Consider the following 21,116-nt stretch of genomic DNA (forward strand, 5'->3'; position numbering starts at 1 on the left):
GCTTGGCTCATATTGTAGAACGACTGTTTCACCATCCTTTATAGCAGACCTTCCCAAAGTGTGGGCCCCGCCCCCTAGGGCGGGGGGGGGGGGGGGGGGGGGGGTATGAAAAGGGAAAAAAACAAAAAACAATGCTTGGACACTGCTAGCAGGGGGCTCCCACACAAACGCAAAGCAGGAGATGAAGCATAGCTGAACATGTTTCCAAACCAACTTCATTCTAAGCCAAAGACTAGAAAATATGGTGAAGCATATCTGCCCTTTGGTTTCACACAAGTGCTGAGGTAGGTGTCCCCCTGCAAAATTAATTTTCCCTTCGTCGGGAGCAGCGCTGGGCTCTCCAAATCACGGACAAACAGTATCCCACATTCTTGATTTGTGGTTTACAAACACTTGTAATGACTAACTACTCCTGACATTTTGGAGATGTTGGCTCTTTATACACTAAAGTTACAGCTGGATACAAATAATATCAGACTGATCCTGCCACGATTTGTTCCCCGTTCAAATCACGGACAAACAGCATCCAACAGCTGTTTATGTTTTTAAACCCATTTTGCACAGAGAGGCTTTTTTTTTAAATGTATTGATAGCAATGTTGAATATTATTACACAGGAAAAAAACAACTACATGTAAAATAATTACACCATGAGGCCTCTGCCTTTCTAAATGGAAGGACAGTAACTGCGTGTGTAAGCGTGTAAAACCTGAAGATAGAGACAAAATACTGTTAATCTGCCATTCTGCAATTCCTCTCATGTAAACAATAACGTGGTGCACAGCGTGACGTGAAAAAAGGCACATACCTTTAACGTTGCGTGATGAACTCTGTATTCCTCTTCTACACGTAAAGACGAAAAAGGAGTTTTAAAAAAATCTCCGTTTTCGGTGATTGGAAACGCCGTTTACGTGTGGACGAAACAGGGCGAACAACATTCTTGTAAAACAAAGGGGAGCCCATCAAAAAACGTTTGGGAACCACTGCTTTATAGGGATTTTAAAAAGTGTATGTGCCGTCATTATCTATTCTCAGTTGCTCTGGATCACTGTTTCTATCACATAAATTAATCAGCTGTTTTCAGTGTTCACTGTCTGGGCACAGTGACAATATTGCTCAGGTTTGAATCTATTCAACTGGTAAATGGGAGCTCTTTTTTTGGTTAGGTTTACAAAGCCAAATGCTTTGAACTTAAGAACTGATTACCATGTACTACTATAGATATAACAATCACTGAAACTGTGTAAGCAACGACCTGGATTTGGTTTGTAAAGTTTTGATTCACGATGGGTTGTGACTCTGCTGTGAAAGCGCAGCTGCAGACAAAGTATAATACGGCCACCTAGTGGAGACAGCAAACGACAGCAACATTGGACTAAAAGGTTGTGTCTTTAAAAACGAAGCAGATTTTATTATATTCTAATTCTTGTTTTCGTACCTTTTTACTACTAAAGTCTAACACGACGAAACAGCGAATTTGTAAACAGGAAGGCGCGTTCCGTCAAGCTTTTGTTCTGAAAGTCTACGGGAAGTCCCACTCTGAAAACATTACTTGACAGTCGTGCCCTTGCGGTTACCAGGGGCAACATGAGCACCAGATGACAACTCACAGTTAGTAATCTAAAGTTGATCTCTAACTCGAAAATTGCATTACTGTTTTCACTGCTCTGTGTTGTTGAATTACCACTAAGCGGAAATGCCACCAAAGGGAGCTAAAAAGGGCTCTGCTAAAAAGTCCAGTACTGATGGAGGCGCAGCAAACAAGAACTGGGAAACTGGTCTCATCAAAGCAGAGTTTGAAGAGGTTTGTCGTCTCACTGACCACTTTTTTTTTGGCTGAACTTAAATAGTTTGTTGGAAACATTTATATCCTCTTCACACTGAGTGAATCTCGCAGTTTTCTCATAAGGCGTTAGCCGAGTCTAAGGGCAGGTTAATGGGTGCGCGCGCGCGATTAGCCAGATCAGGCAGCTTCGATTTTTCAGACCGGAAGTTATAATTTCGACATCCCTAAATGTTATTAGTAAACGTTGTTATGCTTCTTAAAAGCTTTTTATTCTTTTTTTTTTCTTTAACGTAATTTTTTTTTCATTTGTCTTAGCATAAATTGCGCCATCACTGAGCCTAAAGCGAGCTGTCATATACTGCAAAGCAAATATGTATAAATATGATATGAAATAATGTAGCCTGTGACTGGGGTGTATTGCAGTGGTATATCGTAAAACGTATTGCCCTTCCCAGGATTCGTGGCAGGCATGTGTGTCTTTTGTGGTTGGGAGAGGTCCGCAGGAGGAGGAACTGATCCAGGCGCTGGCCTTGGCTGTACAGGAACCGCAACGCAAACTTTTCACCTTGCTAACTTGGGACGACACGCTTGCAAAGGTACTCTAACTTTGTTACTTCCTTTATATTAAAGGGACCTGTGGTGTTGATATAACACATTTTATATTTTATTGTTGACTCTACTAGACTTGCTTTACATCATTTGCACTTAAAAATGAGCCTACTTTGTCTCAAATGATGCATGGCGGTGTTAGTGACTGCGTCATGATACTAACGCCTACCAGCAAGAAGGTCGTGGTTCGAATCCATCAGCAGGATGAGCCCTTTGGGTGGGTGTTTGAACCTACCTGGCTTTCTTTCTGGATGCTCAAGGTTTCTCCCACATTTCAAAGGGCATCCCTTTTAGGTGAGCATGTGGTAGTCGTCGTATTTGACTGGCTCCTATACAGAGTTGACTTGACAGTTGCGCTTAAAACTGGGATGGACCTTCCAGAGCTGTGTTTAATATTGCTTAATAGCTTATAGCTTAGTAATGTACCATTCATGATATATATTGTAAAGTAAAATCCTTCCTCTTTGCAGATCCATGAGCTGGGGAATCCCAAAGCAAAAAAACCCGACGATGCCCCCATGTTCTATCAGGTATGCTTTGGAAATTTTTACAGGAGTGACTTTGTGCACCATGCCAAAGAATAATGTTGTTTTTATGTGACGTGTTTCAGTGTAACAGTCATTGTTGTGTGTGTATTTACAAGTGTCTGTGTTTTGTGTAGGTTACAGAGCCAGCTAAACTGCTGCTCGATGCAGGAGAGGGGATTCCCTGTGACCTGATGGCAAAAATATTGAAGTTCCAGCTGCTACTTATCAAAGCCTGTTATCAGCAGAGGTCAGATGCTAACCAGGTAAATGACTTGTTATTTAAGTGATTCTTATTCCTTTATAATTAATTAAGGTGTTGACAGGGCGTGAAATTTCACTTTCAGTGTTATCTTACTAACACTACTAACATCTAGTTGTTTTTAAAAAAGATTTATTGTAACTCCAAATTCTTTGTATTTTTGTATTCATCATACCCCTGTAATATTACATTCTTCGTTTGTGTTTCACATGTCATGGGTACATGGCCTATACTTGGTTAATGGTCAAGTATTGTTTCATTCAAGACAGCTTTTGTACCACCAGTGATATAATTCTGAGTTGTAGGTACAAAAAAACCCACAAAACATTTGAGATGTTCCTCAGAGTCATATTTTTAAAACTGTTTTATGTTTAAGGCTGAGGAGGAAAAGACAACAGTCTCTGATAAAAAGGGAAAGGGTCCTCATACACCGGTGATACCACCCAAGGAGAAGAAGACCAAGCTGAAGCGCAGGGGTGATGTTGAGCCACCTACTTTCAAAGGTAAAAGCTGATGAAAAGCTAAAGTGGTAAAGATTAATATACTTGTTCAGGTTGTTTCGTGCTTTAAAATCTTGTGCGCACTGATTTTGTGTCTTGGTCATAGACGATGAGCCAGAGTGGGGTCCTCAGCACTATATTCTAATCCTGGGATTCTACCAGCCGCAACTGATAGCGGGACTTGATGCCATAGGTGTTCATGTGTCTAATGTCATCAAATTGTGTTTGGAGTTCTCCCAAAATATGGAGGAGCAGCAGGATCACCAAGACAGCTGTGAGGGAAATGAACAGAGTCTCAGAGCTTCGCCGGTTTTTGATGCAGGTAAGGAGTAAACAGTAAATCTTCTGTTTGCTATCTTCAGTAAATAGTAGATTTATTGTCTGTTATAAGAGAAGTATAAGACATGTATGTTTACACTGCATCATCATTTTTTCCTGCGTGTACAAAAGCTGTGCAGGAAAGGAAGTTGAATGAATTCTGGTCAGGTCTGAGATCAGTTTTGGACAGCGGGCCACCAGACTCCAGGCTCCATGATGTGGTTCAGCTCAGCTACACTGTTCCTCACTTCTTGCTTCCCTTTGACGCGCAGGACCCTGAAACTGTGGTGAGTAGATAAGTGTTTAACATATCTGGTCTCATTTTTGAGTTTATTAGAATATTGCACATTATTTTGTTTTTCTGTTATCCAGTTTGAATTATATATTACATATCTGCTTTGTTTTGTTTAAGCATCACATGACGTGACCTGCTTTTTACTTGAAATCCGTGTCTGTGTGTCTATGCTGTGTGTCCAGCTGGAGTTGGGAAGCCAAATCTTTGACGGTGTGGCCAGTCTTATCTATGACTGCCTAGACGTCAGAAGGCAGTATCAGCAATACCGGAACAATGTTAAATTCATCAGTGTGCCTGCTGTTGTGAAGCACTCAGAGCCTGTGGAGGTAAATATATGTAGATACAGTTAGACACCGGTAGTTTTCTTGAATGGATTTATTTTATAAAATAGGCTTGTAGCAGAGGATGGTTTCGATCCATCGACCTCTGGGTTATGGGCCCAGCACGCTTCCGCTGCACCACTCTGCTTACGCTTGTGATGTGACTCAAACCCACAATCCCTGGCTTAAGAAGCCTATCCATTAGGCTTCATGCACTGGTTTTAACCCACTAGGTACAAACCAGTGTTCCCTAACCTGCACTTAACCCTCCGTTTTTGGCTTTATCAAAACAAAATACAAAAAAGATTGTCAATCACACTATCAAAATAAAAGTGTTGATATTCTGGTTGGTAAATGTGTGGGTTTTTTTCAAGAGTATATTGAGGAGGATAGATCTAGTCTGAAATGAATCCTCTCACAATCAGACAACATAGCTTTTTATCTAAAAACAACACTCCAGATATGACCCACAGCACTGGTCCTGAACCTCTACACTGACATCATTGTTTTTCTTTCTCTTTATTTGTTGATATTTGTCAGAATGGAGATGATTTTTCTGTTCCTTGTGCCAGGTTGTGTCAGCAGCTCCAACCCCACTCTCCAAGAAGAAGTCAGGTCAGGAGGAAGCCCCAGGAGACCAAGGTGAAATTTTGTTATTGTTAATGTTCATCTGGACTATTTTGGTATAGTCTTGTTTGGCATTTTGAATTAAAACCTCCTAATCCTTTCTCTTTTTAATGGTTTCTTCTTGGTGGACAGAGAACAGGCTCCTTCCTCTCTCTCTAGATGTGGACATGTGTTACTATAACAACCTGCTGGACCTGGTTGCTCCTGAGGCCTGCTCTGTGCCTTTGATCCTGCACTGTATGTTGGAACAGGTATGTGTGCATTTGGTTTTGTGAATGTGCAGTTTTGCTCTGTCTCTTACTGTGTGTGAAAGAAGCATTTCCAAATATGGTTGATGGGAAAATGTTGTGTGACTGATTAATGAATAGCTAAAATGAGGACATATTAGAATTTGTACAATTTGTGTCTCTAGGTGGTGATTTCTGCAGAGCAGTCCTTGTCTGCCCACCCCCATGTGGCTGAGGACTCCAAACCTCTCAGCAGCCCCTGGTTAGACCACCAGCTGGTCAGCTATATGCTCCAAAACTTCTTGCCACTAGTACAAAAAGAAGAGGAGAGACTCTATGTATTAAACAACCTCCTAAACACAGTACAGAATGAAGAGGATAAGAAGGTATAGGTACCACTGCATAACAATACACACCTAGATAAATCCAAAGAACACGTGCTGAGAAGACCACAAAAAATCGCTAAGCCTCCAGCCTAGTATGTGAAGCATTGGTGGTTCAGTGGTAGAATTCTCGCCTGCCACGCGGGAGGCCCGGGTTCGATTCCCGGCCAATGCAGCAGCTTTTTTTTTTTTTTTTTCCCCCTTCTTCTTTTAAACAGAAGGCGCCGACTCACAGGAAGATAAGGTCATATTTCTGTGGACAGGATTAGTGTCAGACACTTAAAGCTGAATAGCAAATCCCCACAAGCTCTTGTGTTATGATAATAGAGCACTTGCGGCAACATTCCCTAAGTAGGATGGGCTTGGTTGTGACGTATGGGGGATGGGTGGGGTAAAACACTCGGTTTCCTGAACATGTGACAGGAAAACCATGTCATCTATTTCATGCTGTTTATGCATGAAAACATTTTTTCATTTTTACAGAACAAAAGGTTTTGGTATTCAAAACAATTGTATTTTTAATGAACTCAAACTCACATTTAAGTCATAACTCAGTCACATGTATGCATTAATAGAAGAATCCAATTCCAAATCTAATTCATCAAAATGAATCAGATATGGATTCTTCAAGAAATACTCCAATATAATAATGCTTAACACGTCCTTATTAATCCTTATTGTAGAGATTAATCAGAGCTGCGTAATGCTGAAATAACACGTACAGCACTGAGTAACCATGCTACAAATACATACCAGTGGACCACCAGCAGATGGCGCTATATTCAATGTGTAACTTTAGCAGAAATATTGAGGTTTTCTGTATATATGTCTAATAAATACTAATACTAAGAAACCAGCCATGAGCTCAAAGGAAGAAAGATTTTGGAGGGTAGGACAGGATTCCTTTAAATATGACTTTGCTTCTAAGATTTTCCATAAGCTCCTTTTAAACATTCACTCTAATCATGAAAACAGCTTGAAGCTGCTACTTTATGAACATATGCATATGCATTAAGCTGGCTTTTTATTCCTGCATACAGGAAATTCACATTACAGCACCAGCATTGTTCCACAAACCCCACAGAAAGCACAAAAACACAGTTTACATTGCTTTAGTTGGGAGATTTTCACTGAGGCCTTAAAAATACTCCAAACACTTTGCATGTTTATGATAAGTGTTCCCTCACTCAGAATCACAACTCTAGGTCAGGTTAACAAGACTCTTATTTAATATATTTGACATTTTAACAAATTCTTACTAGGATCTGTTGCTCATACCAGCAAAGAGAAATTTTATCTCCTGCTTAAGTGAAAAACTTGATCAGAAACTAACTGCAAATAATGTTGTTAACTTCTATCAGAAAAGGTTTATAAGCTCCAGTTTAACAATGAGTTCTGGGTTCTCAGGTACGCTTAGAGCACAGTGTACAATTTATTAATGTTTCTCAATTTTATTATCTTTGTTTATCTGTGCTAGAGGCTAGTGGCGAAATTTGGAGCAAGGGAAACTGACAGGAAGACTGAGCAACCTCTGGTTATCAGACACCATGATGAGCGGGCCCAGCGCTTGAGAGACATCAGTGTAAGTAATTTTATTGTATTTTAAAATCAAGTTTTTATGTTGTCTGTGTGTGATTTTTACATGATATTAAGAAAATGACTGCCTGGTTTAACAAGAGCTGCTGTGTATTTGTGTACATGCACGTGACCCTCTTAGGTGGTTCAGGATTTCGATCCGACAGAGGTGGAGTTGTCCATGATGAGACTGTCTCCGGTGTGGGAGATGATCGAGTCAGTCACTCAGCAGAAAAACAGAAAATCTTGTTGGATGTCCATCAAACAACAGCTACAGCACTACTGCACAGATGGTCAGAACCTGTGCTTAAGGCGTCGGGTCAACTCACTGTACCTGCTTACAGTATATGTTGGTGAATCTTGTAATAAAGTTCTTGATTCATCGGCTTCCTACAGATGATGTGTCATGGCCGGAGGTGGAGCGTTTTTTTCATCAGAGCGTCTTGGAGGCTATGCCGCTGTCCGGGGTGGATCAGCAGGGTGTGTTACGTGGAATAGCAGACCCAGCACAGCAGCAGACATCAATAGTAATCCCCTGGGATGACCCGTTATCCTTTGCTAAACAGCAGCTTTATAACATGAGGAACAAAGGTCTGATGTTATATTAGTTAATTCACTTACTGTTATGTTATGACACTTGCTTACATGCAGTATGTTACATTTTACAACTCACTCATGAAACACCCTACATCACTGCTTTACTTTACTATAGATCCAACATTTCTTACTGACGAGCCTTCTAACAGAGAGGTATTATTCTTATATTTATCTCTTTATTTATTTATTTTTTAGCTTGCTTTAATTTTAAAAAAAAGAAAACAGCAATGGATCCTGTATTTTTCCCCCAGGAGCAGAGTGGTAGAGTGTGTAGCCACCTGGACTTACCTGACATACAGAGCTGTAGGTTGAGATCTCTGTTTCACTGGCGCTATGCTGAGCACCACAATGCCACCGTCCTGCCTCAGGTGATATATCTGTTTTATCTTGTTAAATGTGTTAGGGGTGTCACATTAGACGTACTGTGGTTACTACACGTTAAGTCTCCTCTACTCTGAAGCTTTAAATGTAAAATGCAAGAGATGAAATGGGCTTAATGAGCAAACTAAACAAAGTTGAGGCTATACTCTGCAGCAGTATTATGTACATCCTGCAGAAAAGCAGAAAACAGCACCGTTCTTTATGTGTTTTTACAGTTTGAGGCATTTGCTTGGATATTTTGACTTCCTTCTTTTGTGTAGTTGCTCCAGTTAGCATCAGAGGAATACTGCTGCTTGGACACCTTCAGAGGAAGCCATAACAACATCCTATACGTTTTTTGCCATAATCCCATGAGTCCTCAACGCCAGTCCAGGGAGTTCTGGCATGTGGCTCTTCACACCGATGTCAAGTTCAGGTGTGAAATGATGCTTGTTACAAGAGGAATAGTAAGAAATCTTTTGCTGATTGCTTTCATGGATGTACATGTCTGTGTCATAGCAATGTGTTGGAACCGAGTACTCACTCCTGGATTCATTAAAGAGCGTAATCTGCAGCTCACTCTACATTGTCCTGTCTGTCTGTACAGGAGTTACTTTGAGCATGTGGCAGATACTGTTTCACAGTGGACGAGACAGGAGGAATCAAAGAGAGACACAACGCAAGACGGAAACGACACTCCAGAATCTGATTCTCCAAAAGGTATCGTACTATAGTGATCAATATGTGGCTCTACCGATTTAACCTTGCTAACCTCTGTATACATATAATATGTGATTTCTTCCTGGACTAGATGACAATACTGTTTGTTCTTCCAAGGAGGATGAGAGAATGGAAGTCTTCATCAGAAAAGGCTCCCTTAAAGTCAGTACAGGCTAACACACAAGTACACACACCTGAATCTGACATGGAGAATTTCATAGAGCAGTCTCATTTCTTATATCCCTCAGATGCTTTTTCACAGAGCAGTTAAGTAATAAATTCATGAGTTCAAATTCATGATCCAGTTCTAATAGTTCCAGTTTTCAGTATTTTATGTGTAAAGTACGTCTAGAGATAAAATAAGATTTCTCATTATCTCAGGCTAGAACACAGCCACATTAAACTACTTTAGAGTCACCAAAGTGTTACATGGTTACAGTATTATGGTGTTACAGGCCTGGAAGTTGGAGCAGGAGCGTCAGAAGGAAGAGGCGATACCCAAAAAGTCAAAGAAAGAGGATTTGCCGAAAGATAAGCAGCAGAAAAAGGAGGATAAGTCAACCGACAACAAGAAAAAGAAAACGTCATCTGATGACAAGAAGAGCAGGCCAGGGACGGAAGGCAGCTCAGCCAACCCTCCCACAGAGTCAGCTATCACAACAGCGCCCCCTGTGGATGAAGTTGTAGAAGTACAGCATGCAGAGGAACCTTTCAATGTGAGCGCACACACCTAGAACCCATTACAGAACTAAACTCGTGTTTTGGTTAAGGTCTTGATAAGTGAAACAGCTTCGTTCAGGTTAAGTAATAAATGACTCCATGCATATGATGTGTGTGTCCAATGTTTAGGGTTTCATTGGCTACATCATGGATGGAAAATTGATCCATGTGTCAGGTTGTCTCCAGTACCTTTTCCCCTCCGATGGAGGACGTGTCACTGTGGAGACAGTCAGCTTTGTTCAAGGTACGGGAACAGTTTTTCCCCCCCTCCCGCAGCTATATTTCCCTAAGAATGAAAAAAATGTTGAAGTATTTATGAGCTTAGTTCCATTATTAGACAAATGACACCATAAATCAATGAAAAACATAAATAAAGCAAAGGTCAAATATTCCTCAGTAACACATAGTTTTTCCTCCAGGTTCCAGCCAAATGAAAGTCGTTGTGAAGAAGGATGGACATCATTTCTACACACACATCAACCAATTTGTTGTTGATCCTGCAAAATGTCTCCCTCATAACCAAGACAATAAAAACATTGAACCGGAAAAGGACTGTAGAGGTAAAGATGCTACCTGTTGTATTTTTAGGTTACCTTTTTATACACCTGTGTAAATACCACAGTTATTGTGAATGATATGTGATTTATAGACTCATTTAGTGTGCGTGTGTGTTTGCGGTCTCTTTCAGGGGCAGAACCTGCGGAGATAAAAACAGTGAAGCAGGGCTCCTTCTCAGCTGTGCTTGACAATAGAATTCGTCTTTCATACAGTTTCTACGGTCCCACGGGAGAGCGCACAGGTATTACACTCAGACATACAGTACATATTTATAAAAGAAAGTCTTTTTTTATACTTAAAGTTGCAAACGGGTTAAATACAGTACTGAATAGTTAATAAACTCAGTGCATCTGACATTTATTAAGCCTGGAGCATCAAGTTTAAAAGGCCTTGACTGTACGGGTAGCGTAGTGTTTTTGTTTGGTCAGACCTGCACTTTAGTAACCCCTTTGCCCAGTTATCGATCCATCCTTGGCTCTTCTTCTTTTTCTTCTCTATTTGCATTTTATCTGCAAACTCAGTATTCTTTTTTAAGATTATGCAGATGGCATCCATTTCTACGCCCTAGTGAAAGACAATGAAAGAGGGCAGGATACATCAGGTGATGGAGATGCTTTTCAGTAGCTTCCACAAATGTCAGTCTATCTTCACTGTGGGTCAGGTTAAATCACTGTCCAGTAATGCTTCCTTCTGGACACATTTCAAAACTTTCAGTGCTTCCACACTCGCTCTGACATTGAGGAGGGTATATGTGCATTTATTTCATCCTGTCTGGACTTTGGAAAATGGATTGTAGAAAAGAACACAGACAGACAAATGAACAGAATTTTTAACACCTGCAAGTAGTTCAAAACACTTTTTTTAAATTTCAAAACAGTATCTTGTGTTTAGGCCTCCTTATACTGGTTACAATTAAAGTTTTAAGATTGACTTTAATATTTTTAATCCCATTTAACTTTAAACGGGATAGGCTCCAGCTTCCTCACAAGCCTGAATCGGATGAGCAGAAGAAAGCACTTTGTTGCTTGGCTTGAATTTCCTACAGCTTAGTGCCTTGCTGATGGTCTACATATTATATATTTCCTTTTTACTGCACTGATCTCACTTGTTGTGAGCAGCTTCTGTTTAATGTCCCATGTTGAGTTAGTTTGTCTCTGTTTGATTTATAGTCTTCTTTGTGATGTGAAAATCCCTTACGTGTTATTAAAGTACTTTTTAAAATAAAGTTATTATTATTATAGTAATTTCCCAGGAAACCAAAGGCAAAGTAGCAGAGACATCTATCGCAGACCCCATTCATCTATCTGCCTCCATCCACTGCTCCAAGGAAAAAGATGCAGCGTCAGTTCCCTCAAAGACACAAACCACATCCAGTCAGTTCAGACCTCCAGAGGCCCAGGTTAACACACATTTACATGTTTACAGAAAATAATGTAGATTAATGTAGACTATATGTACGTGTACACATAGGTTTTTAGCCATAAAATATGTTCTGTCATTAGACTAAATATGTAATGTATGTCTAAGGGTTGTGAAGGTCAACCAGCAGAGCAATCAAATTCGTTCAGCGGTCTCAGCCTCTCTATTCCTAATGGCCTCATGCTGCAATATCTGCGAGAAGATACACAAGGTCAGTAACGGATGTGTTTAGAATTTATAGTACCTATGCAGTCAATTTTGCAGACTCCCGTCCTTGGTGCAAGTAGGACCCTGTTCGTGCTCGTAGAGACTCATCTGTATATCTTCTGTGCTCAAATCCACCTGCTTACCCGCTTATGTGCCGAGACTAGTGCCACATTTTGGTGGCCTATCTACAAATAGCTTGAATTTAATGAATGTGTCTTTCATGAAGTTTTAGCACAACTTTCTGCATCTACTATAATCCCATTAACCATCTGCATATGCTAAAGAGTCATACTCAAATATATATGACATGATTTGTGTGTGTTTTTGTGTCCATGTAAAGAAGGAGGTATTATGGTGAGACAAAGCTTTCCTCTACATGGCAAAGGAAAGGCAAGACATCTTCAGGACACATCCCTCTCCAAGGAATTGTCCCGTATTATCACCAGCCAGGGAGCTGTGATCCGTTACATGAGAGATGGATCCACAGAGGTACACTCATTCATACTGAGGCACATATTGAAATAAATATACAACTGACTCCAGGCAGGTAGTTCTTGAATAGCTGCACAAATTGTTACATGAAAACGGTGAAGAATCATGCCCGTTTTTTCTGGCTTCTCTTATTTTTTTGTACTGCAGGTGCTGTTTGCTGATGGCTCAGTCAGTTTCAGTCAGGATTCTGGTCCAGTGTGGGTCCCTGACTCTGAGGTTCAGGAGCAAAACTCTGATCAGGAATCTGAGGACAGCAAGAAAGGTTAGACTGGTGTACCACTGAATACAAAACAGCGCTTCTTCTGTCTCGTAATGAGTGTGACGGGGCGCTTGCTGGGAAGATAATTAATTTTCAGTGGTACAGTTATACTCTCTTTGCATGTCTTGTGTCTCTGCAGAACAGGGCTCAAAGGAGGGGACTAAGGATCACAGAGGGTGTTGGTTAACTACAACTCCATGTGGAGATCGCATCTGTACTGTTGGGACCACACACAAAAACATGCCAACCACGTCCCTTCTCACTTACAAGGCTACTGACCCCATCACCCATCAGGCAAGAAAGTACTATTTCTTCTAAATTATACAGGCTACCAACATTGCAATTAAGTCCATAATAAAAATGTGAGAGTTAAAAAATCCTCACGGTGCTTGGGGGCAGAAATTTCATTTCAGAGTACCTTGAAGTATATGATATATAGAGAGAAATGAGACTCATTCTGAAATCGTCTTATGCTTTTCATCGCTAACTTAGCTCGCTGACTCTGGTTTCTTGTGTTAGGTGATGCTGAACCGCGAGGATCTGGTGGTTTCTGTCCAGAACCCAGATGGGTCTGTAGTTGTAGAGCATGCAGATGGAACCAGGATTACCAGCCTCTTGCAAGAAAGGCCAATGAATGCAAATCCACACTGTTTGCTGCGCACTGGTGACCAGCAGGCACACAGTACATTGATCAAATCCATACTCAGCAGTAGATCTGCACTTACAGATGACTACACAAATATATGCAGTATACATGCTATCACCATTAAAATACATTATAATCTCTAAGCAGATTTTTATATCTGATTTATGTTCCTGTGACATTTACTTTTCCAGGACAGCAGCCAGGGAGTGTAACCCTTAAATCAGCCTCTCAAAGTGCAAGCGACTGCACTGAGTGTGTGGAAAGCATTGCTGGGGACATGGATGTCAAGGACACTTGTCTCAATGGAGACATCAGCAGGAACAGTGCAGGGAATGCATGTGACCGGGAGGGAGCTGTTCATGTGTGCACAAATCTGAATCAGTGCGGATGTATGTGTGAAGAAAAAGAAAGTACTGAAAGTAGTGTGCATATGAATAGTGAACATGGTGTGTTTGCCAAAGAGACTGCGACTCAGAATGTTGAGACTAAAGGGTGTGGGAAGGATGAATCAAGGATGTCTGCTAAAGAGCGGATGGTGTTGGTAGAGAAGGAGGGCTGCGCCACAGTAGTGATGTACCCAGAGCGTCAAACGGCTCATATCTTTTTAGCCGATGGAACGGTCGTCACTGGGAACAATCAAAGAGAATACGAGGTGCGTGATTTGCCAGCAGATGGCACCAAAACTTAAATAAAAACTTGGAACTATGACTTTAAGACATGGATAAGGCTGCACTTTGACACTTGTTTGCAGAACCGTTGATCCATATTTGTGCTTTGTACCCAAGGTGTTCCCATCCAGTGTAGGAGTCCTGTCCATCAGAAGCGATGGAACATGCGTGTACTCCTCAGACCCACTCGTAACTCCAAGTCCAAAGGGGTCTACTCCCACTGAACAGACAGGAATTTACACTATGAGTCATATGGGCAAAGTGGCCTGTGAAATTACAGACCCTGATGGGAACCATTTCCAGGTCAGTTTCTCTGATCACAAGATAGTGAGCCTATGTTGCTGTGCAGGTCTTTTTTTAAGGTGGTTAGCATAGGAGGAATGTGGGAATTTGAATCAATGAAATAGTTTGCTATATTCTTAAAGTCTCAAAGAAAGACCTATGATGGGAAAAAATATAGAAATTCATTAAGCTCGTATTATTTTTAGTTTCGGTAACATGCTGAACTTTGTTGCAGGTTATGGAGGATGGGCAGATATCTGTGCTAAACTTGAGACCTGCTACTAGCACGCTTAAACAAACGGAGGAAGAGCTAGAAAAGGAAGAGGACAGTGAAACGGATGGGCCTCGTGAAAAACCCAGAGAGCAGTGTCCCAGGTAGCTTGGCTGATTGTGTGTATGTTGTGTGTGTGTGTCACCATGGAAAAATGCAATTCTGGAGAAACTTAAGCAACCTAAAAATGCCCTTTTGACTATTATTTCTGTGTTTACATGAAACAGCCATTATGTAATAAAGTTGTAGTGACTACTGAGAACTTGTATGTCAAAATGTCAGCAACATCCACTCGTATTTCAATTGTTTTTAATTGTCCACAAGATCAAAGAAAAGACAATTCACAGGGCATTTAGTAAGAAAACTCTTATAAACTGTATTTGTTATGTTTTTTAACTCTCTAAAAGAAAGGTAGCAGAAATGAATGCCAAATAACTAAACTGATGTCCGGAATTGTTACTCACAGTCTGCAAACGTATTTTGTCTTCCAGGTTGTTTCTGGTGCATGGGGATGGCTCAGGCACTGAACTGCTGAGCTCTCAAACTGTAAAGGAGCTGCTCTGCCAGGCGTACTTGGACCCTACCATAGCACTGTTGAAGGAACAATTGGCAAACACACAAGGTTTAATGTCTCCTAAATCAAGAAACAACTGGACTGAATAAAATTGTTCTATGGTTTTTGTTAAAGAATGTCCCTCAAAAAACTTCCACATAGTGTATAATGACAGTTAACTGTCTCTAATGTTGAGCGTACTTTTGTCATTCTGTTACATCAGGAGATGGATAAAAGAAACTATTCAGTTAACCAGGAAGTAATGTGAGGTTTGTGGGTGTGTCTGTTCCAGATGAGTTTGGCATCACTATCCTAAAGCCCAGCCACCAGAGTGTGTGGTCTCAGTGGTTGCTTAACAAACAGAACCCTGAAATTACCCCTCCCAACCTCAGAAACCGCAGCTGGCATGACTTCCCCGCAGTAGAAGTATGTCTATACATGCTTACACATATCACACACAGAAACAGCACTTGAAATCCATTTTACTATTTTTGCGTTCCTCTCAAATCCAGAAGAAGAGTCCAGGTCCTCCATTTGGTACTGACGTAGTGTATAATTTGGGTCTGAGAATGAGGCCTGCAGGTTCTGCAGTACATCATCGGCCTGTCAGGAGCTGCCCTAAGGTCCTGGAGCTGAGAGAACTATACCAGCACCGACCATTCACCACACCACTCAAAAATACTATAGACTCACGATTAAAGGTAAAATTATTCTTTATCATTTGTCCCCAAAACTGGAGTTTGTGTTAAAACATTTGAGAAAGATATAAATCATCTCGTTAATGTGACTTCAGACATATCTAGAAATGTGGCTTTTACTGCAGGAATACATCGAGAGTTTGATGGAAAGAGAGCAACGGTCAGAAAAGATGAAAGTTAAAGACCCTCGCTCTGAGGAGGAGACTGCCCATGCCAGTGATCTCATCAATCTGATTTTGGTAAGCACACACACATACACATATTGAGTATAACAATGATAAGGTTTATAGTTATAGGGAACATTGTGTGGCTCTTTCCCTCTACTACATACTGGCTTCTAAAAGTAAACCTTGTACTATAACATAAAGGACAAAAGCTGACTTATATTGCACTTTGTAGTCTTTTCCAGAGGAAGATGATGCCAGTCACACCATTGATAGGAGGATTTCAGGTTGGTAAGACAAATCTATAAACCAGTTCATTTGGTTTTTAGAGTTGACTTGTACCTGATTTAGTCCTGGTTTGGTGTCAGAATACTGAGGGGAAAGTACACCTTTTGTTGTATGTGTCCACAGAGGACGTAGCCAGTCTGTACAGCCAAGGAATCTGTAGCCCAGCTGAACAGTCAGATGTTTCTCAAGACTTTGCCACGGTACAAAGTGACAGCTTGGAGAAATTAAACCGGTACGTGTGCTAAAATAATCTCATCTTCACTAAGGTGAAAGTTCCAGGTTTTAATCTGTGTAAATATGCTTTTGAAATGCTCTTTTTCTTTCCAGTTGTACCAAAGACAAGGATACAACATGGACTGAAAAACTTACACAGTACAGGTAAAAACATTATTACTTACTGATTGTGAGTAATAACCTTAATATAACAAAGCAGCCTTTGCATCTTAGCCTTTTTTAGGACTTGTATAGGACTTAATCTGGACATTTGTCAGTCACATTGGTTTGTAGTAATTGTAGAAATGACTTTTCGTCTCTCTTTTCCTGAGTGGGTTTTATGAACAGAACTAGAGCTACTGCAATACTTTCAGTACTACTAACAGAAAGATAAAAAGAAGTACTGCCACCGTTAAAGTTTGTACTATTTTTCTATTCTTGTGTGTGTATTTTAGGCAGGAGATGCGTGAAGAGAAGATCTACAGAGAGGCTATGAGGAAGAGGAGCGTTGTTCCCTTTTTCCACCCAGAAAATATTCCCCTGTACGAGGTACTATATTCGCTTAACATCATCTTAAAGGATTCCCAGTCGATTTTTCTCTGTGCAGTGTATAAAAACACGAAGCACCGTTTCTGGTTTTCTCAGAGTCTGCTACAGCAACAAATACCTGACATGAGGAGTTTGTCAATGGCTCTCCCACCATTTCCCAAGTCGGACAGTACTGAGGGCTTCCTGAAAGATGCGCCACAGGAGGACAGTAAGTTATGATACCTTTGTGAGTATTTACTAGAGGTATAACTTGTTTTAAAGATGTTTTTTTGATTGGAATCTTCCCAAAAAAACAAAACAACAGAATAAATGAGTCTTAATGGTGACTTCAGTGACATGAAGCTGTTTATTAAACTACATTTGTGTTTGGCACTGCAGCTCCAAGGCCTTTAAACCCAACACCGTCTCAGTCTGCAAGGTAATAATGAGCAAATTATGTTTTGAACTGTTTCTCCTGTTTAATTTTTCACTCTGTGATTTAGCCACTTACAAAACTGTCATCATCAGGGCTTAATCTGTGTTTTTTCTTTTAGTCATTCAGCAAGAAGTAGCAGGGTGCTAGAAAAGAGACCCACCAACCCCACACCTCAGTCTGCTGGTTTGTTTCTAACCTTCTCATGTTTTATATTACTATTAATTCCTGGAAACCTCACCAATAATGCATCAAATATTTTTTAGGACAGAAATGACGTAAAGCCACTGTGAACATACAGACATGGAGCAGTATGATCAGTCAGAAACTGCACTCTGTGAGGACAGAGGCAGAATTTTATTTACATTTATTTAGATCGTTGAATCTCTGCCAGGACTTGATGGCTCAGTACAAAGACAAATAATACTGTATATGATTTACACTTCTATGCAAACTTATGAATTATCATGTGTGTGTCTGTGTGCGTGTACACGTCCAGGTGAAAGCAGTTGGAGGGATTCTTCTAGGAAATGCAAGTCACCACAGTTAGATGTGAGTGGAAAGCCCAGACAGACTACAGTCACCCTACCATCCTCTGTCCTCGGCTCTAAATCCTGCAGTGCACCGGTACAAAATCATTTTTGTTTTTTTGCCAAAAATGTGCTGGTTGAGTTTTTGTTTTGGGTGGTTCCCTAGTATTAAACTTGCTATTGGTTAATAGTATTACCACCTATGGGCTCAATGTTTATTAAGAGAAACTTTGAACTTACATTCCAATAGTTCATTTTTTGTTTGTTTGTTTGTGAAAAGTAAAATGGCCCTTGAAGGGACCTTTAGAGGATCTATACGTTTGTGCCATTATTATTTCATAACCTGAAGGATTTTTCTCCTCTCTTCATCATCAGTGGGGTGATTAAATCCCACTGATGATGGAGTGAGCCTTTTTATCGCTGATATCCTATCAAATTGGGAGTGTTAAAAAAAGATGTTCCTATAATACCATTTGTACACATACTTTACCCTATATTTTTATCACGGTAGTATCAAGCTGCCAGTTTTTCATTGTTAACTTTTCTTTGTCTATGTCCTCTGTTGAAGCTCCTGCAGGCGGAGGAGCAAGTGAGGAGGAAGTGCCAAACAGGTGCCATTGTGAAGGGCTTCCAGCTCATCCCATCGAGCGTAGACTTTGGCACGCTGAAGGAGGGCACCTCCTCCACCATTATTGTTGTGATGAAGAATGTTGGTTTTGACATATGCAGGTAAACCACCAGACAGATAGAGACAAGGGATTTTAGGTTTTTGGGGGTTATTTTTGTAGTCTTAGGTCTTGTTTCAATTGTCTTTTAGTACCTCAGAAAGAAATGAGGACTGTTAGGTGGAGGCAATTTATGGGTCACCTTCAAGTCCAAAGGGAAAACTCTGACCTAACTATTTGTGGTTTATTTCACTCTGTCGCTGCCAGGTTCCATGTGAAACAGCCTCCTCCTGCTACAGGCCTCCGGGTCATCTACAGCCCTGGCCCTGTAAGTTTTCATTTTGATGTTTAATATGAAATAAAAATTTAATGTAATATAATATTTATATTAATGTTCCAGCCACTGCGTTTCTACTTTAATGCTATTGAATTAATTGTATAAATGTTCAAAACAGCTGACATTTTTTGTTTGTTAAAGGGTTAAATTCTACTTCCTTCAACGTCTCATAGGCATATGTGGTGTCTTGTTTTACTAGGTGGCCGCAGGTCTGCAGGTCGAACTGAAGGTTGAGCTGTTTGCAATGTGTGCTGTCCAAGCAGGGGAAGTAGAGCCAAAGAAGTTAATCTCCCAGGAAATTATCATTCCTACTGAGAAAGACATCCTCTGTCTGCCAGTCACTGCTAATATCCTTTGAGCACCTAAAGAAACACATTCAGTTTAGCTTTTAATTTTCTTACTAGAAAACAGTGTTTAAAAAAACAAAAACTTCTCTTCTGACTTCCGAAACAAGTGAGAGAAAAGTTGTGTATAAGAGATCTGCCCAGACTTAGTGAGTAACCAACACCAAAATGTCAAACATACACGTCTGAAACAGAATCAAACCCAAAATAACAAAAAGAAAAGGACTGTTGCAGCTTTCTTTTGCTACACAGTGAATGGTATTTTCAAGCAATGGCAATTTCATCTCTGAAATTGCTTTTATTCGCATCATTTTTACCTGTTATTGGTAAATGCTAGCAACAAATCCATCTGAGTTTAGCACAAAATGCAAAATGAAAATAGAGTAGACCTCAGCCAGCCTACATTCACTGGTTTCACAATCGACAATCACATGTGGTAATACTACGTTTTTGTTTTTTTGTTTTTTCTTTTGTTGTGATGACATTACTATAAAAAATAAAAGTAATCCACTGGGTTTTAGCTCCACAGATGCCAGGAGTGCTTTAATTCTAGGAAATACATAAAATTGGTGGGCTGTGAGGCAGCTGCTCATTCTTTGAATCAGGATGTGCCAAACCCCACACTTAGGCAAGCGTAATGCGAGTGTGTTACATGGTGACATGGATAAGTGTTGGATAAGTGGTAGTTGTTTTGGTTAGTGCGAACAAACTGCTTCCAATTTTACAGTAGGTCTAAAGTCCATCACTGGCCATCAGGTCTCTCAATTCCCGTTGTTCTTCTTCCCGATCTTCCCCAAATTGCAGAGCCATGAGCTTCTCCAAGATCTTATCCATACTGTGTTCAAAAAACACAGTCTGAGTACTCACAGCCCTGCCCATCGAGTATCCGGCAGCAAACGTCTCCGCAGGACAATCAGGCTCTCCCAAGCCCAGGAGTTGTCAGTTTCATTAAGGGACCAGTTGATAAAATCCATAATTCTTCTTTAGGTTTTTAGAGAACAAGTCTGGGAGACTATCTTAGGGTTAAAGAATAAGCCAGACTATACAACTGACATGAGAAGCCAAGCAGGAAAGATAAGGGAGAGGGAGAGGGAGAAAGTGCGACCGCCTCCGTCAAGAGCCAAGAGAAGGATGAAGGATTTGTTGTTGCCTAGGTTATTATTCCAGCCTCAATTTTATGTTAAAAAAAGATTTTCTTGTGTAACTAAGATTCAAAGTTACTGCTGATATGAAATTTCATGAAGATGAATGAAGATTCATGGCGTGTGTGTTGAAAGAAGTGATGTTGGTCCTTAACTAACTTCACCTATCCTTCCTGAGGGATTATATGAAATTTGGCTTAAGGACCATAGCAGGGTCCATAAAAAGAACATCTCCAAGGTCTTCCAGGCTTCCAGCTGGGCAGGGAAGCGTCCTGATCAGTCCCGCAGTAAACGCAGGTTAGTGTCTTACACCATGAAATAACATCTTTAAGATTCAGACAGAGGATAAGTCACTGATAAAACCGTTTTGTTTTCAGGACATATTAAGGACTCCAGCTTCTCTCAGTCAGATTTCACACCTTTTAAGCCTTCATCACATTATAACCATCTCACGTTTGATTATTTCTGATAAATTGTGATGTTTGATGTGAAATAAAAATATTAACCTAAGTAATTGAGGCAATTGAATTCTTATGTGTAACCATGTCTGCTTGTAACACATTATGATAAATACCTGCGCTACCTAATGTAATTTGG

At 40.4% G+C, this 21,116-nt stretch overlaps 1 protein-coding gene and 1 non-coding gene across 3 annotated transcripts; both read left to right on the plus strand.

Annotated features, from left to right (window-relative positions):
* The first annotated feature begins 1,551 nt into the window (after positions 1-1,551).
* Positions 1,552-21,029, plus strand: spag17 (sperm associated antigen 17). 2 transcript variants are annotated; one of them, XM_012919945.3, is made up of 49 exons: positions 1,552-1,803; positions 2,241-2,381; positions 2,865-2,924; positions 3,056-3,184; positions 3,557-3,683; positions 3,787-4,002; positions 4,131-4,285; positions 4,476-4,619; positions 5,186-5,255; positions 5,373-5,491; positions 5,653-5,853; positions 7,328-7,432; positions 7,568-7,718; positions 7,822-8,016; positions 8,138-8,175; positions 8,274-8,390; positions 8,664-8,818; positions 8,990-9,102; positions 9,194-9,264; positions 9,558-9,818; positions 9,952-10,066; positions 10,242-10,382; positions 10,511-10,621; positions 11,622-11,779; positions 11,908-12,010; positions 12,347-12,495; positions 12,646-12,760; positions 12,897-13,051; positions 13,277-13,439; positions 13,595-14,055; positions 14,189-14,374; positions 14,589-14,728; positions 15,116-15,246; positions 15,470-15,603; positions 15,690-15,878; positions 16,001-16,114; positions 16,275-16,326; positions 16,451-16,559; positions 16,655-16,705; positions 16,996-17,089; positions 17,186-17,297; positions 17,468-17,507; positions 17,623-17,687; positions 18,001-18,128; positions 18,600-18,760; positions 18,964-19,024; positions 19,233-19,380; positions 20,684-20,816; positions 20,897-21,029. In XM_012919945.3, the coding sequence occupies exons 1-49, from the start codon at positions 1,696-1,698 to the stop codon at positions 20,904-20,906; spliced, it is 6,405 nt and encodes a 2,134-aa protein (XP_012775399.2). In that variant the 5' UTR covers positions 1,552-1,695; the 3' UTR covers positions 20,907-21,029. The 2 variants fall into 2 exon arrangements, with proteins under 2 accessions (XP_012775399.2, XP_014266585.2); XM_014411099.3 differs by having other exon boundaries at positions 13,277-13,421.
* Positions 5,955-6,025, plus strand: trnag-gcc (transfer RNA glycine (anticodon GCC)). The gene has a single exon. It is a non-coding gene; the product is annotated as a tRNA-Gly (tRNA).
* Positions 21,030-21,116: the final 87 nt, after the last annotated feature.

This window comes from Maylandia zebra, linkage group LG3 (genome assembly GCF_041146795.1).
Source record: "Maylandia zebra isolate NMK-2024a linkage group LG3, Mzebra_GT3a, whole genome shotgun sequence".
NCBI classification, from domain to species: domain Eukaryota; kingdom Metazoa; phylum Chordata; class Actinopteri; order Cichliformes; family Cichlidae; genus Maylandia; species Maylandia zebra.

Bases quoted from the DNA above. Each gene is read 5' to 3' on its own strand.
- spag17 (XM_012919945.3), top strand. From the start codon at position 1,696: ATGCCACCAAAGGGAGCTAAAAAGGGCTCTGCTAAAAAGTCCAGTACT. The intron at 4,003-4,130 runs GTAAGGAGTAAA...CGTGTACAAAAG, and splicing joins TTCGCCGGTTTTTGATGCAG to CTGTGCAGGAAAGGAAGTTG. The intron at 14,729-15,115 runs GTAGCTTGGCTG...TTTGTCTTCCAG, and splicing joins CCCAGAGAGCAGTGTCCCAG to GTTGTTTCTGGTGCATGGGG.